At 37.1% G+C, this 15,546-nt stretch overlaps 1 protein-coding gene across 2 annotated transcripts in view; it reads left to right on the forward strand.

Moving 5' to 3' along the window:
• FAM3C (family with sequence similarity 3 member C) overlaps positions 1 to 15,546 on the forward strand; it is a 44,842-nt gene that overhangs the window by 14,622 nt on the left and 14,674 nt on the right. For both annotated transcript variants that reach the window (XM_008063876.1, XM_008063875.2), the window contains exons 3-5: positions 4,115 to 4,144; positions 5,314 to 5,437; positions 14,434 to 14,492. In XM_008063876.1, coding sequence (XP_008062067.1) covers positions 4,115 to 4,144; positions 5,314 to 5,437; positions 14,434 to 14,492 — 213 coding nt within the window. The remainder of the gene's footprint in view (positions 1 to 4,114; positions 4,145 to 5,313; positions 5,438 to 14,433; positions 14,493 to 15,546) is intronic.

Below are 15,546 nucleotides of genomic sequence, written 5' to 3' on the forward strand. Positions count from 1 at the left end.
TATGAGATGTCAGCTTGGCTCAGAAGCAAGTTATACTTTTTTTTTTTTAAGTAATAGACACTTTAACTTGTCTGTAGGCCTTGGGTGAAAGTTCAGTGAATGACAAATGAGAAAAGATTGAACAGATGAGGAAAGGAGGATTCCTGGAAGATGGGAGGCAATGAGACTATTGGTACAAATAGAAAAGTTATTTTGGGAAAAGGCCCACTGTTTTAGAAGGAAGAGGAAGGAAGGGGCTGGATTAACATGCAGCTGGTAGTTCCCTCCAGTGACATCTCTTGTCTGTTCCCACCCAAGTCCTCATTTTTGTCATGGTTGGATCTTTTTCTCTAGTTCGGACTGTTTTTATAAACACCATAGTGATGTCCCTGTGTCTGTTTCTCACTTTTGCTGTTTGTCTGCTGCACCACTGCTAGAGCAGTTCTCTTAAAACTCAAGAATCCTTAGTCTTCCAAGTACTAGACAATAAAATCCAAGCTCCCTACTTAAGGTGGCATCCAAGCCCTCTGCCTGCCTTTCTCATCCATTCTCCACCTCTGTACACCCTGCGGTTCACACTTGCCATGCCATCTGCTCATAACTGACACACACGAACCCCGTCCTGTCCTTTCATACCTTGGCCTTTGCTCCTACTGGTTCCTCACCGTGTTTATCTTTCTCATCTCCCCAGCATCTCTTAATCCTCATTTTCAAAAATGGCAGAAATGCCCCTTCGGAGAAATTGCATTTGTGCTTCCTTTATTCGAAACTCTTCGTTCTAATTGCATAATATTTATAGCTCAATTTGTCACTGGTTTTATTCTACCTTACATTATAGAATTTTTCTTTTTCATGTGTCTGTTTCCCCCATCCCCAAACCCCTTTACTGAGAATGAATCTTGAGGTCAGTAATATTGGTGCTTCGTCTAGAATCTCGTGCTGAACCCTGCAGATAGTAAATACTGATTGAAAATAAATGTGGATAACTAAAGGTGAGGATTTTTATGTGAGAAGGAGTATTTCTATAGTAGGATTCATTCAAAGCTGTATTAGTTGGAAAACGTCACTGACAGTCAGTCATGAATAAGTACTGAGCAGCTTTACCCAGTCTAGTTATCTCTCCTAATTTTGATTTTGATTTTTTCTGATGTTAAGAACCTGCAAGTTTTCACTGTGTGTGTTTTAGCTATTTGATTTAAGCATTCTTAGGGCAGATGGTTTATTTTGGTGTTGTAACTGAAGAAGTATGTTTTATCTGTATAATCTTACTGGATTCTAATCTATTGAATTGGTGAACATTTAATTTATTATGGGATTTTATTTTAATTCTCATTTCAGACTATTTCAACAAAGATGGACATCTGATTTTCTTTGTCATTTGTTTAGCATGTAACTTAGTATACCAAAGGGTAACAAGTTTAACCCAGCATTAGAATTGCTACAACCAGTATATTAGGGACCCATAACATTAAGTACAGTTCTTTGGTGATGAGTTTTCCATTTTTTCACCTTCCTTAATAGTTTCTATAAATCATTTTGACTCAGCTTTATTATATAGTATTGTTTTAGAAAAATAAAACAAACCTTTTTTAGAAAGTAAGAATGAAAAATTTACTCACAATTAGTAGTTGAAATTACCAACATAGATTATAATTTTTTAAAAGTAAATTTTAAATAAAACTTTATTTTGTGATAACTATTATTTCTTACAAATGGTATGTGAATCTACAGAGAGAGCCCGCATACCCTTTACGCAGTTTCTCTCGTTAGTAACATCTTATAAAACTATAATACAGCTGGACTCGGTGGCTCAGCCTGTAATCCCGCGCTTTGGGAGGCTGAGGTGAGTGGATTGCCTGAGCCCGCGGGTTCAAGACTCACCTGGGCAACTTGGCTAGACGTCATCTCTACAATAAATAAAAAAATCAGCCGGGCATGGTAGCGCGTGCCTGTAATTCCAGCGACTCGAAAGGCTGAGACGGAAGGATCTCCGGAACCCAGTGGGTCGAGGCTGCAGTGACCAGGAGCGGCCACTGCACTCCACTCCAGTCTGGGCGACAAAGTGAGACTCCAACTCAAACAAAACAAAACAAAACAAAAAACAACTATAATACAGTGTCAGTACCAGGATATCAATGTGGATACAATCCACCAATCTTATTTAGAATCATGATTTAGTGTAGTGTTCCCTTTCAACATGAATACTTAGCTAGTAAATGTACTGAACACGGTCCAAATTACTTTTAGCATATGTTGCTACAGTGAGTACTTAATTTTCTATTGAATTGATTTGTCTTTACCCTTTCATATTTAAAACACTGATAAATAATATATACATAAATTACTTGAGACATTATTAAAAATTAAAGAACAAAATAGTTTCCTTAGCCTGACTTATTGAAAGACATTGTTTGATGAAACCAAATCAGACATGTTTATTATTGTTTCTGCAAGTGAAGTGTTGTGTATGTTAAAAGAAATTAAAGATTAAAGCCATCAGCATAGGAAGTTGCAGAAGAGGAGAGATTTTTGTGTTTGTGTGGTGTGCCTACACTCTGCATTTGGACAGCAGCCTGTTTTATTTTTGAAAATAAATTGACTGGTCGGGTGAGGTGGCTCAAGCCTGTAATCCCAGCACTTTGGGAGGCTGAGGGGAGAGGATTGCCTGAGTCCGTGGGTTCAAGACCAGTCTGGGCTACGTGGTGAGACCTCGTCTCTACAATAAATCAAACAAATTAGCCAGGCATGGTAGTACGCGCCTGTTGTTCTGGCTACTTGGAAGGCTGAGGCAGAAGGAATGCTGGAGCCCAGCAGGTCGACACTGTGGTGGCCATGAGCATGCCATTGCACTTTAGCCTGGGTGACAGAGTGAGACTCCAACTCAAAAAATAAATAAATAAATAAATAAATAAAAATGAAATAAAATAAATTTATCTGTTTTGCCCTGGTTGCTAATATTTTCAGAATTTCTAGCCTAGTAGAGGACTTTTGATTTTGAAGAATATTGTGTAAAAATAAGCGTTCATCTGGAAAGAAAAGCCTTTCACAAGAGTTTCTTCACCTTAAAGCATCTTCTCGCCTTATTCTTGCATAGATTAAATGGGGGTGATGTTATTTGCTTAAAACTCTGGTGATTAAAAAACTCATTTTTCAAAAATTGTACCCCAGTAAGGGTTTTTTTTTTAATGGACTATAAAGTTTGTTTTCTGCTCTATCCCATGCATTTAGCTTTTCCTATGTTATTACATTACCTTTTCAACTTTAATGGTGCATAATATTCTACTGAGTGACTGTTGAGTTAATGAGCCTTCATTTACTTGGTCATTTTTCTCTTTTAAAACATTTGGATAAAATCTTTTAGCTTTAACTTTCTGTTTTGCAGTTTGAGTGTTGGACTTACAGGAAATTCACAATTACCTAAAATTGTACAGAACTAAAAACTGTGTGACTATTTACAGTGAGTCAGCTGGCTGATTTATCACACTGCATACTTGTTAGTCAAATCAGAAAATGGCTGTCCACAATACTTTGATTATCTTAGTTATAATCTCCTGGGCTGTGGTTAGATGGTAGTGCTTTCAAAAGCTCTAACCGTCATTGTGAGAGATAGGTTGAGAACTACTGCATTTAAGTTAAGATTTGACCTTCTGGATGTCTTGAACTGATAAATTATAAAACTTTTAGTAGTGCCCTTCCCCTGCCCCTCCCAATCATCTCTTAACCTAACCACTAAGATAGGTTTATGTCTGTTCTCCGGGACTTTCTTTACATATGTACACTATATTGTATAGCAGTGACAACTTTTAATATTCACATAGTGTATATTTACAGTCACTTAAAGGTAAGTTTGTAGAGTAACTTTCTGATTGGGATTTAAATTTATAATAACTAAAATAAACAAAATGTAAAGGTGAAAATAAAATTTTCTGTCAATGAAATACTACTGTGATTTTTTCATATAACTGTTTTATAATGAATTGTGTAAAGTTACTTTCTCATGAACTGATATGTCATTTATTGTATACTAATTATTCAAATACTCTTTATAGTACTATTGGAAGCTCTAAATATGTTTTAAAATGGATACTTGTAATAGGTTTATTCCTTCTAACAAAGGTAATTTTTTTTTTCTTAGCAAGGTCAGCAATCGACACAGCTGCACGTTGTAAGTATTTCATCTCAATGTTTTGCAGATGGTTTACTCTATCTTATCATAGGCATATGAAAGTTTATATTCAAACGATATCAGTAGTTCATTGTGAACAAAAACTGATTTTAAAATGTGTTTCTGAAGTTGAGTGCTATTTGATTGGACAGCCCAACACATTTGGTATTTATTCATAATAGTTTTTTTGTATTTTTTTAGATTAGAAAATGTAGTTTATTTATAAAGCAAACTAAAAAGAGAGAAAAAGAGGAGATTCACCTCCTCAAGGTAGGGGAGGGGGCCAAAGCTTAAGAAGACATGGCCTGGCCATAGCTCAAAGAGCACATGGCCACACCATAGCTTAGCAAGGTCATTTGTGTTTTGTTTTGTTTTTAGTTCTAGTACTGTAAGTACAGAAAGTGATGGAGGAATGAAAGGATAATTCCTAGTTAGAACTTGTACATGAAGAGATAGTGGAACATTAGTCTTTTTAGTAAACCTGGAAGTAATGGATTTTTGTGCATAAATGGATTGGAAATGCAAAGTAATGATTTAAAATCACCCATATTCTGAAATTTAAAAATAAACTTAAGAATAATTAGATAAAATATACCTACCCTTGCTAAGATCATAATTTGCTGTTTCTTAGTAGGTTCTGGTTTTGTTATAGTTTTGTAGTTGTTTATTATTATCATTTGAGTTCTTTGAAACCTTCAGGGAGAGAAAAATTCTAGCATGTATTTTATTTTATTATTTTTAAACTTTATTTTATTATATTATATATATTTTTTTAGTTGAAGTGTTATTCTGCCACTCAGACTGGAATGCAGTGGCAAAATCATGGATATCACAGCCTTGATCTGCTGTGCTTAGGTGATCCTTCTGCCTCAGGATTCCAAGTAGCTGGGACTACAGGCATGTGCCACCACGTCCTGCTAATGTTTTAATTTATTGTAGAGAGGAAGTCTAGCCATGTTGCCCGGGCTGGTCTCAAACCCCTGGGCTCAGGCAGTCCTCTCGCTTCGGCTTCTCAAGTGCTGGGATTAACAGCCACCGCACCCAGCCACATGTATTTTAAAATATGTTATCTTGATGTTTTCCGTAATGTTCTTTGGTAATTTGAGATATGAAACAAACTGAGATAGTCTATTACTTTGCTTTCTAAAAATAATATTTTCTCCCCATAGCTACAAAGCCTCCCAGATACAAATGTGGGATTTCAAAAGCTTGCCCTGAGAAGCATTTTGCTTTTAAAATGGCAAGTGGAGCAGCCAATGTGGTGGGACCCAAAATCTGCCTGGAGGACAATGTGTAAGTATTTGGTGATTTGGGACTACAAGGTGTGCTGTTAAACTAGAGCCAGTTGAATCTGAGTCTAGTGGATATTTTAAAAATGTATCGGATACAATTTTATTAAGGTGATTACAGTTTTCATTATATATATATATTTTCCCAGGCATTTAGAGAGTCTTGAAATTCTTAAATTTTATATCAGAGAGTGACTAAGAACCTAGTACTTCCCCTGCTTTGTAGAAATGATGGATTTCCTCTGAATGGATTCTCTAGCTCTGCCCTGCCCCTTTTGTTCACCACAAAACACATGTGGCTATTTAGTTTTGATTCTTAAATAATAGGGAGAAAGTTAATTCATTTAAATTAATTAAAATTAAAAGTTCCATTCCATAGTCACAGTCACCATATTTCAGGTGCTCAATGGTTACTGAGCAATTATTCAAACATTTATATTATTATAGGCTTATTAGAAGCTCTAAATATGTTTAAAAAGTTGATAGTCACCAAGTGGAACAGCAGAGAGAGAATTTTCATCATGGCAGAAATCCTACTGGCAGCATCATCACCTTTGATAATGAACATGTTCTCTTACAAACCAATGACTTTCTTTTTTTTTTTTTTTTAGAAAGCAGGATTTATTGAGAGGACAGACAGAAAAGCTCCCACCATAGTGGAAGGGGACCTGAGGGCGTTGCCCACCTTTCATTTTTAAATGTTTGAATGCAGCTTGTGGAGGTGTGACTTGATCCAGTGATAACTTCAGGTCTGTTGTGGCATAAACTGCTTGCCACAAAGCTGAACTGTTTACTATTTTGAGATGCTCCACAAAGGATGGTTTTTGGGGATTTCAATGTTCCATATCAGTATCACTGTCACTTGTCAGATTCCTGTCTCTGAAATTGCAAACTCTGAATTGGTTGCTTTTAACCTGCTATTGCCTAGAAAATTAGACATCCGACCTTCCTTAAGCTTCTTGTAAAATAATAAATATGTCGTTAATCCTGTAAAATGACGAGGTAGTTTTACAGATGGAGAGGAGACCGGAGTAAACTACGCCGTTTTCATAGCTCTTTGCGTGTCCCTTCATTTTAGTGTAGAAGCTCTTCCACTGTTGTCCTGGCCCTATTTGCAGTTAGGGAAATGGGAAGGCTATTGAGCCACGAGGGACAACACTTTTCTTGTACAATTAGGGGGCTGTGCTGGGTGATCTTTAAGGCCTTTACCCATCTTCTTTCTTTTTCCTCATTCTAATATTGAGCAATCATTAATCCAGTAGTCCTATTTTACTGACATGTAATAAAGCACTTGGATTTTAGAAGTTTACAGAGTATTTTAAATTTGTTTATTTAAACATTCTTGTTCCCCCTTTTCACCTTGGTTAGGCCAAAGAGACTCCAAATTTGATTCCAAATAACAGGAACAAAGTTCTTTTTGAGTACCTAGCCCACAGACATGTTTAGACACTTATGCTGCCCCCTTGAGGTTTTAATGCAAAAAAGAGATCAAACTCTTTTTACTAGCAGGTTTTTTCTTTTATTTTAAAATGATAGAGTTGTGAGGTTCAAGTCAGGATTAACTACACAAGTGGGCTGCATGCAGATGGAGTTTTTTTGATTCACAGACTATGAAGGTCAGAAAGAAAAGAGTGTTCATGCAGTGGAGCTTGGAAAAAGAAGCACTGGGCTTGGAGCCAGAGAAGTTGGTTCCAGCATGGTAGCCATATCATATAGAAGTTGTGTTTCTCTTTCTCTAGAATTCTGTGTTTCCACATTGTTGAGGAGGTCACCTGTCCATCCTCATTTCAGGAACCATTCTGCCATTCTTGTGAGAGATTAAATAATTGACGGGATTTTATAGCCAGGCCTCTGGTTGTAAAACTAATTGCCTAAAAAGGGCTGGATAATTGGCTAGCAATCCCCGGGCTAGACACTGCGGGGACCAGTTTATAGTCCAGGGCATTTTCCAGTATATTCTGTTTCTATATTGAAAGCTTTAGGGGGTGACAGATAGTTAAAAATAAAAGCAAATAAATACTCATACATTGCAACTCCAGGCCAGGTACTGTGGCTCATACCTGTAATCCTAGCACTTTGGGTGGCTGAGGCAGGAGGATTGTTTGAGCTCAGGAGTTCAAGACCAGCCTGGATAATATAACAGGTCCTTGTCTCAACACAAAAATCAGAAAATTAGCTGGACTTGGTGGCACATGGCTGCCGTCTCAGCTACTGGGAAGGCCGAGGCAGAAGAAACACACCTGAACCTAGGAGGTCAAGGCTGTGGTGAGCTGTGATTGTGCCACTGCACTCCTGTCTGGGTGACAGACCCTGACTGGGAATAAGTGTGAAGAGGTGTGTGACTTTAGATTAAGGGTTAGAGAAGTTTCTAAGATAGCAATGTGTATCCTGAGATTGGAAGGATAAGAAGGAAGACAGCCAGGTGAAGAGTAAGGGAAGATGATCCTAGCCAGAGGGAAAAGTCTGCGTGACTCTCAGGTTGGGAAGATCTGGAGAAGTGAATTAAGGGCCAGGCCACTTAAGGAACTTGCAGGGCATGCAGGGAAAGGGTTGAGATTCTTTTCTGAATATGTTAAGAAGTTACTGAACATTCTCAACCTTAGCATGTCATAATTTCATTTATATTGGAAAAAAGTTTTCTAGCTGTTGTGTAAATTGATGAGAGAAGTGGACTAGAGAGAACGATTGGAAGGCAACATTGTCACTTGCTGCCACAGCTCTTTGATATTGCCTATTTGTAACATACTTCATTGCTTCTACACCCACTAAAATATATATATAGATAATAAAAATATGTAAGTAGAAGATTTAATATTTTCTTGCACCTGCTCTGAGTACATGCAGCTCACTTTGGTGATGATAATTCTGGAGCCTGTGCGTCTCAGCGGGGGCGATTTGCTCTCCAGGGACACTTGTCATTTCGGGTTGTCCCAGCTGTGGAGGTGCTCCTTGTACAGGCCGGAGATGCTGTTAAACCCTTCAGTGCACAGGTCAGCCCCTCCACAGAATTTTTAGACCCTTAATATCATAGGCCTTGTTTGAGAAACTGATACAGACACATGAAAATTAAGATTAGGATGGTGGTCATGATTTTACATACAAGTAGATCAAGTCAAAATATAGTATGAAGATGAGGATGTGTTTTAAATGTTGTATTAATTAGAAATAGAAAATCCTGGGTATGAACCTCAGGTGTCAGGAAAAACAGTAGTTGCAATTTTCTTTGCTCCTTTTGCATTAGAGACCCGTAGAACTTATGTTCAGATTATAGCTTTTATCTAAAGCACATACTCACTTGATTTCAGTTTGTTTGAAGTTGATGCTAAGAATAGTTATTCACCTTTTATTGTAATGTTAATATTTGGTACAAGAATAAATAAGAGGGGTTTTTTTTGTTTTTTTGGGTTTTTTTGAGTTGGAGTTACTTTGTCGCCTAGGCTGGAGTGCAGTGGCACGTTCACAGCCACTGCATCCTCGACCTGCTGGGCTCTGGTGATCCTTCCACCTCAGCCTTCCAAGTAGGGCCACATGCCTGGCTAATTTTTTGATTTTTGATAGAGACAAGTTCTTGCCAAGTTACCCAGGCTGTCCTCTCACCTCCACCTCCCAAAATACTGGAATTATAGGCATGAGCCACCATGCCCGGTCTGATTTTTTTTTTTTTTTTTTTCATACCAAGGGCCCAGATAGTATTTTTGGGCTATGAGGGCCAAGAGGTAAAATCATGGTTATTATGTAGGTACTTAAGTAATCATTTTAAAGTCAACTATTTAAAAATATAAAAACCATTCTAAGCTCATGAGTAGTAAGTCAAAACAAAACATAAAACCAGTGAGCTAGCTTGCCAAATCACTTGAAGTAGTAGTAGCTAGAATATGTAGTAGCTGTTTGAAACAAAACTATTTTGGAAAGTGTAGACTGCATCTACAAATTATGTCGTCAGTTCCATTAGATTTTTTGCCTAGAGCTGTGGGGTGGGGAGAGGGAGCTTCATATTCATGAAAGATTAAAAAAAAATGTTTCCACTTATGTTAGAAAGGGAGACTAACATTTATAAATTTTTAAGTCTTCAGTGTTTTTTGTTGTTATGTTTTCTATTTGAATTTCAGTTTATAAAAATCAATGAGCTGCTGCCCTCTTGTGGGAAGCCTATGTCATTGTTCTTCTTGGTGCCCTTTATTTCTTTGCTTACAGATTTATTAAACACATCATACTCCCAGATAATCTCGACTTGGAAAAGTCATTATGGCACTTACTGACTTAGCAAGTTAATCATAGTAATTGTTTCTTAATGATGGAGTTTACTTATCCAGTATATTTCCGGAAGAAACAGAACAAATGCTTTCAAAACTTCCCTCTTCCTTGGTTCAGCTGAGCCAATAGTCAAGTAATGAAGCATAGACCTTTTTATGTGTGTGTGCGCAAGACTAATTCTTTTGTTCGAATTGCTTTGAGATATAAAACATGTACCATCCACATCACTCGTTTAAAATGTATAGTCAGTGGTTTTTAGTATATTCACATCTATGTGCTGCTTCTGTCACAGTCCATTGTAGAACATTTTTATACCTTAAAAAGAAACTCAGTATTTTTTTGCTATTGCCTTCCTCTTCCCATTCTCATTCTACCCCACTTCCCTACCCACAGCCCTAAGAAGTCATTAGTTTACTTTGTGTCTCTGTAGATTTGCCTCTTTTGGACATTTCATTTAATATGGCCTTTTGTGATTGGCTTCTTCACTTATGTTTTCATCCATGTTGTATCATGTTTCAGTACTTTCTTCCTTTTATGGCTGAATAGTATTCCATGGAACCACATTTTGTTTACCTACTCATCAGTTGATAGACTTGAGTTGTTTCCACTTTTCAACTGAAGTGAATAATGTTACTATTAACACTTGTGTACACGTTTTTGTGTGGACTTATTTTTTTAATTTTGTATACTCCCGGGGAACATATTTTGTTCAGATGGCAACTCTATTTAATTATTTGTAGAACTGCCAATTATTTTCTAGAGTGGCAACACCAGCAGTTCATGAGGGTCCTAGTTTCTCCCCATTCTTGCCAAAATGTGTTATTAGCTAACTTACTGATTGTAGCCATCTTAGTAGGTGTGAGGTAGTATCTCATTTTGGTTTTGATTTGCATTTCTCTGATGATTAGTGATATCTAGCATATTTTCTTTTCTTTTCTTTTCTTTTTTTTGAGTTGCAGTCTCACTCTGTCGCCCAGACTGGAGTGCAGTGGCATGCTCCCAGCCACCACAGCCTCAACCTGCTGGGCTCCAGCGATCCTTCCATCTCAACCTTTCAAGTAGCCAGAACTACAGGCATGCACTGCCACGCCCAGCTAATTTTTGATTTATTGTAGAGATGGGGTCTCACCAAGTTGCCCAGGTGGTTCTCGAACCCACAGTCTCAAGCAATCCATTCACCTCGACCTCCCAAAGTGCTGGGATAACAGGCTGAGCCACTGAGCCCGGCCATAGCATCTTTTTTTAGGCACTTATTGGCTATTTGTATATCTTCTGTGGACAAATGTCTATTCAAATTCTTTGTCTATTGTTAAATTGTGTTATTTGTTTCTTCATTATTGAGTTGTAATCTTTCTTTTAGTTAATGTTTACATGATATATCTCTTTCTACCCATTTACTTTCCACTCCCTGTGTCTTTATATTTAAAGTTTACTGAAAGTCTCATGGTATAAAATCAGTGTGCAAAAGACAGCTGCATTTCTATATACCACCAACAAACAAACAGAAACCCAAATCAAAAGCACAATTCCATTTACAATAGCCAGAAAAAAAATTCAGATACCTTGGCATTTTCCTAACCAGAGACATGAACGTCTTTTACAATGAAAACTACAAAACACTTCTCAAAGAAATCAAAGATGACACAAACAAATGGAAAAATATTCCATGCTCATGGATTAGAAGAATCAACGTTGTTAAGATGTTCATCCTACCTAAGGCAATCTCAGATTTAATGCAGTACCCATTAAATATCTAGCAGCTTTCTTCTCAGACCTGGAAATGACAATACAGGAATTCATATGGAAACATAAATAACCACGCATCGCCAAAACAATCCTCAGCAAAAAAAAAAAAAAAAAAAAAGGCAGAAAATATCACACTCCCAGACTTTAAACTCTATTATAAAGCTACAGTAATCAAAACAACTTGTTATTGATACAAGAACAGGCATATAGACCATTGGAACAAGATTCCAGAAGCAAAACCTCAATTTCTCAACCAACTCATCTTTGACAAAGCCTCTACCACCAACACCTATTCAGTAAATGGTGCTGGGAAAACTGGTTGACCACATGCAGAAGATTAAAACAAGATTTCTACCTATCCCCATACATAAAAATCAACTCTAAATGGATCAAAGACCTAAATAGAAAACCTCAAACTATAAGAACCTTAGAAAATACAGGAGATACACTTATGGAACTTGGAACTGGCAACCAATTCCTGATCAAAACCCCAAGCACCCATGCCATAAAAGATAAGATAGACAAGTGGGACCTCATCAAACTGGCAAGCTTCTGCAAAGCCAAAGAAACCATCAAGAGAACAGGGAGACAGCCCACAGACTGGGAAAAAAACATTTGCCAACTGTATGTCTGACAGAGACCTAACATTTAGAATCTAAAAGGAACTCAAATGAGCTGAAAAGAAAAAACAAACAGCTCCATTAAAGGTGGGCAAAAGATATGAATAGACAGTTCTCAAAAGAAGACGTACGAGCAGCCAACAGATACATGAAAAAATGCTCAGCCTCACTAGTCATCAAAGAAATGCAAATTAAAACTATACCGAGATGCCACCTGACTCCAGTAAAGATGGCTATCATCAATAACTCAAAGAATAAGAGATGCTGGAGAGGATGTGGGATAAAGGAAACACTTCTACACTTGAGAGTGTAAACTCGTACAACATCTGTGGAAAACAATGTGGTGATTCCTAAAAGAGCTAAAAATAGTCCTTCCATACAACCCTGCAATCTCCCTACTGGGAATATACCCAGAAGATCTGAAATCACTCTGTAAAAAAGATACCTGCAAACGTATGTTTATTGCAGCATTGTTCACAGTAGCAAGAACACGGAACCAACCATGCTGCCCATCAAAAGAGGACTGGTTAAAAAAAATGTACATATACACATTGGAATATTACACAGCCATAAGAAGAACAAAATCAACTTCACAGCAACCTAGATGGACTTAGAGTCTATAATACAGAGTGAACTTTCACAGAAACAACGAACTAAGTATTACGTGTTGTCACTCATAAGCGGACTTTGAACAATTATCATAATACTTTAAGAAAATAATTGACAGTAGCGGGAAACTGCCGGGAAGGGGGGGCAAAGCGGAATTGGCAGTAGTAGGAGTCTGCCTGGGGAAGGGGGGTGGCACACCTCATCAACAAGGGTACCTGCATAATGAACATTTTATACCCAACCCTGTATTATACCCCACATCTTTAAAATTAAAAAACAGTTTATTGAGTTTATTGTAGACAATGTGTAGTTGGGTCCTGTTTTAATCTACTTTGCCAATTTCTGTCTTTATTTGGTATGTTTAAACTATGTACATTTATTATTGTTATGTAGGGCTTGAGTCTGCTATTTATTTTTTTAACTGCCTTCCTATAAGTTACATGAATATTTTTTAGAATTTCTTTTTGATTTATCGATAGTGTTTTTGAGTGTACTGCTTTATAGATTTTTAAGTGATTACTCTGACTTTGCAGACACAAGGTTTAGACTTAGGAAAGTGAGGGAGAAAATGTGAATTATGCAGATTAAACTTAAGAGTATGTCATGTCCGTCGCTATTGTGTTGTGAGTAGCATAAGAAATATAAGAAACAGTCTTCCAGTATTTGAAAACTTACTATCTGACTGAATATAGTCGTTGCCTACATGACTGACAGACAAGTGAAGTTCCAACATGAATTTGTGTTGTTTCCGTTTTCCCTTACTTTCTTACTCTTGAGCATAATCAGTAAAATGTATAATAGTCTCTGTACCTATGTAAAAATATTAACTTGTGTGTATGTATAGTCACATATATGCATACCTCCCGTCTCTCCCATTCTCAAACCAATTGTTATACATTTGACAGCATACCACTGGGAGTATTACAATTACTTTGACATTTTGAAGCTAAAAGTCCTCACAGTTTCAGTTTTATAAGTCTGAACAAACTGATCTAGTAACAAGCAATATGTCACTGATGCCTTCCATCATATAGTATCATTGTCTTTATCTAATGGCCAGTGAGCTGCTGGTGGATTTTGCTGATCTCAGGTGGTCACCATGTATGTGATCGTCATTAGATGTAGTTAAATGACTCCCATATTCCTTCTTAGTACAGAGCAACTTTTATTGGTAATCACAAAGAGGATGTTCACACTCAGATAGAACATTCATGGAGGAGCACTCCCTCACTCTTCTTGCGTTCAGATTGTAAAAGATTTGGGTAGAATCTCACTTCAGAGATACTGAGTTTTGCATAGGATATTGCAGAAAGTGACAAAGAGATGATGTGTCGTCTGATCCCTTGAGCATGGTTAATGTGCTTAACGTCCACATGTTTCAAGGATTTTCTAAAATGATATTTTATAATCTGATACAGAGCAGCAAGAAGTAGTCCAGGTCAACCCCCTTGGATCCCCTCCCATTGTGGGAGCTTTTCTGTCCTCTCAAGAAATCCGGCTAAAAAAAAGGAAGAAGAAAAGAAATAGTCCAGTATTTCAGCCCTAATACTTTTTAATACATATTTTTTGAAATATCATTTAGGGACATTGCTTTAAAATTATTCAACACTACACTGCCTTCTCTGACTTAGTAGAGACCTTTTAATTTCCTCTGCTGTGCCGAACAATTGAAAATGTATATAATATTCTTAACTTGCTGTAATTTTTTTTCTCTGATGTGTGTTTATGTGCAGTATCTAATTCTAAACTTATTTTAACTTTTTCCCCTCAGGTTGATGAGTGGTGTTAAGAATAATGTTGGAAGAGGGATCAATGTTGCCTTGGCAAATGGTAAGAAAAATTATTTCATCTTATGTATGTGGTCAGCAGGTATTCTTGTGCTCTTAATAAAATGCACTCCGCTTTCAAGGGATAAGATCAGAAGTGCCACTTTTGACACTGAAGTTCCTCCTCCTACCCACCTCCCAAACATCTGTAGTTGAAGACTCAGTGCCTATATTTCTAGCATGCTTTCTTTAAAGTATCCTGGCTTGCTGTATACTACATAGAGGGCTTTCCAAGAGATTGTCAGAAAACAGTGTAACGCTAAACTGATGAAATCTTGCTGCAGATTTTTTAATCCTAACATGATATGAGGATAGGTTGGTAGGAATTAAGGTGTGTAAAATGACAAAGGATGGCAGACAATTAAATGGGGTTGAGAAGAACAAAGAATAAGACTTTATTATAATTTTTAAGTATTTGCCAGATCCTTCTGATAGGTTCATTAATGTAAATAAATTCATTGAATCCTGAATGTCTTGAGTATTCTTGCACAATCAAATCTGAAACCTGAAATCATGAAGTGAATTCTAATTGCATGCTTGTCCACTCTGTTTTGGTACAGGAAGTATTCCTTAAAGCTTTCTAGGGTGGTTAGAACCACCAGCCCCCTTACTCAGTTCATAGTGTAGGAAACTATATTTTAATATTTTCACAGCAGAGGTAAATTTTTGATTTTCTGCTTTCATTTTCTTAGGTAAAAGTTGCAATATCTATTTGTTTAATTGATAACAAGAAACACATTTTAAATAAAAAATGAGTATAATGAATAAATGGCTTTAATATACAAAGTGGCATCTGATTCAGTGAGACGCTTTTTTGTCAGAGCTTTATTTGGGTAATTCTTAAATAAGAGAAGATAGTAACAAATAAGGATGAAATAGATCTAATTTTCTGTGTGTGTGTGCGCTGAGGTCTTACTCTGCCACCTAGGCTAGAGTGCAGTGGCATGATCACAGCTCACCACAGCCTCAAACTCGTGGGCTCAGGTGATCCTTCTGCCTCAGCCTCCCAAGTAGCTGGGATTACAGGCATGTGCCAACACATCCAACTAATTTTTTGA

The sequence above is a fragment of the Carlito syrichta genome, unplaced genomic scaffold (assembly GCF_000164805.1).
Source record: "Carlito syrichta isolate Samal-C Ts95f unplaced genomic scaffold, Tarsius_syrichta-2.0.1 Scaffold307112, whole genome shotgun sequence".
Lineage (NCBI taxonomy): Eukaryota > Metazoa > Chordata > Mammalia > Primates > Tarsiidae > Carlito > Carlito syrichta.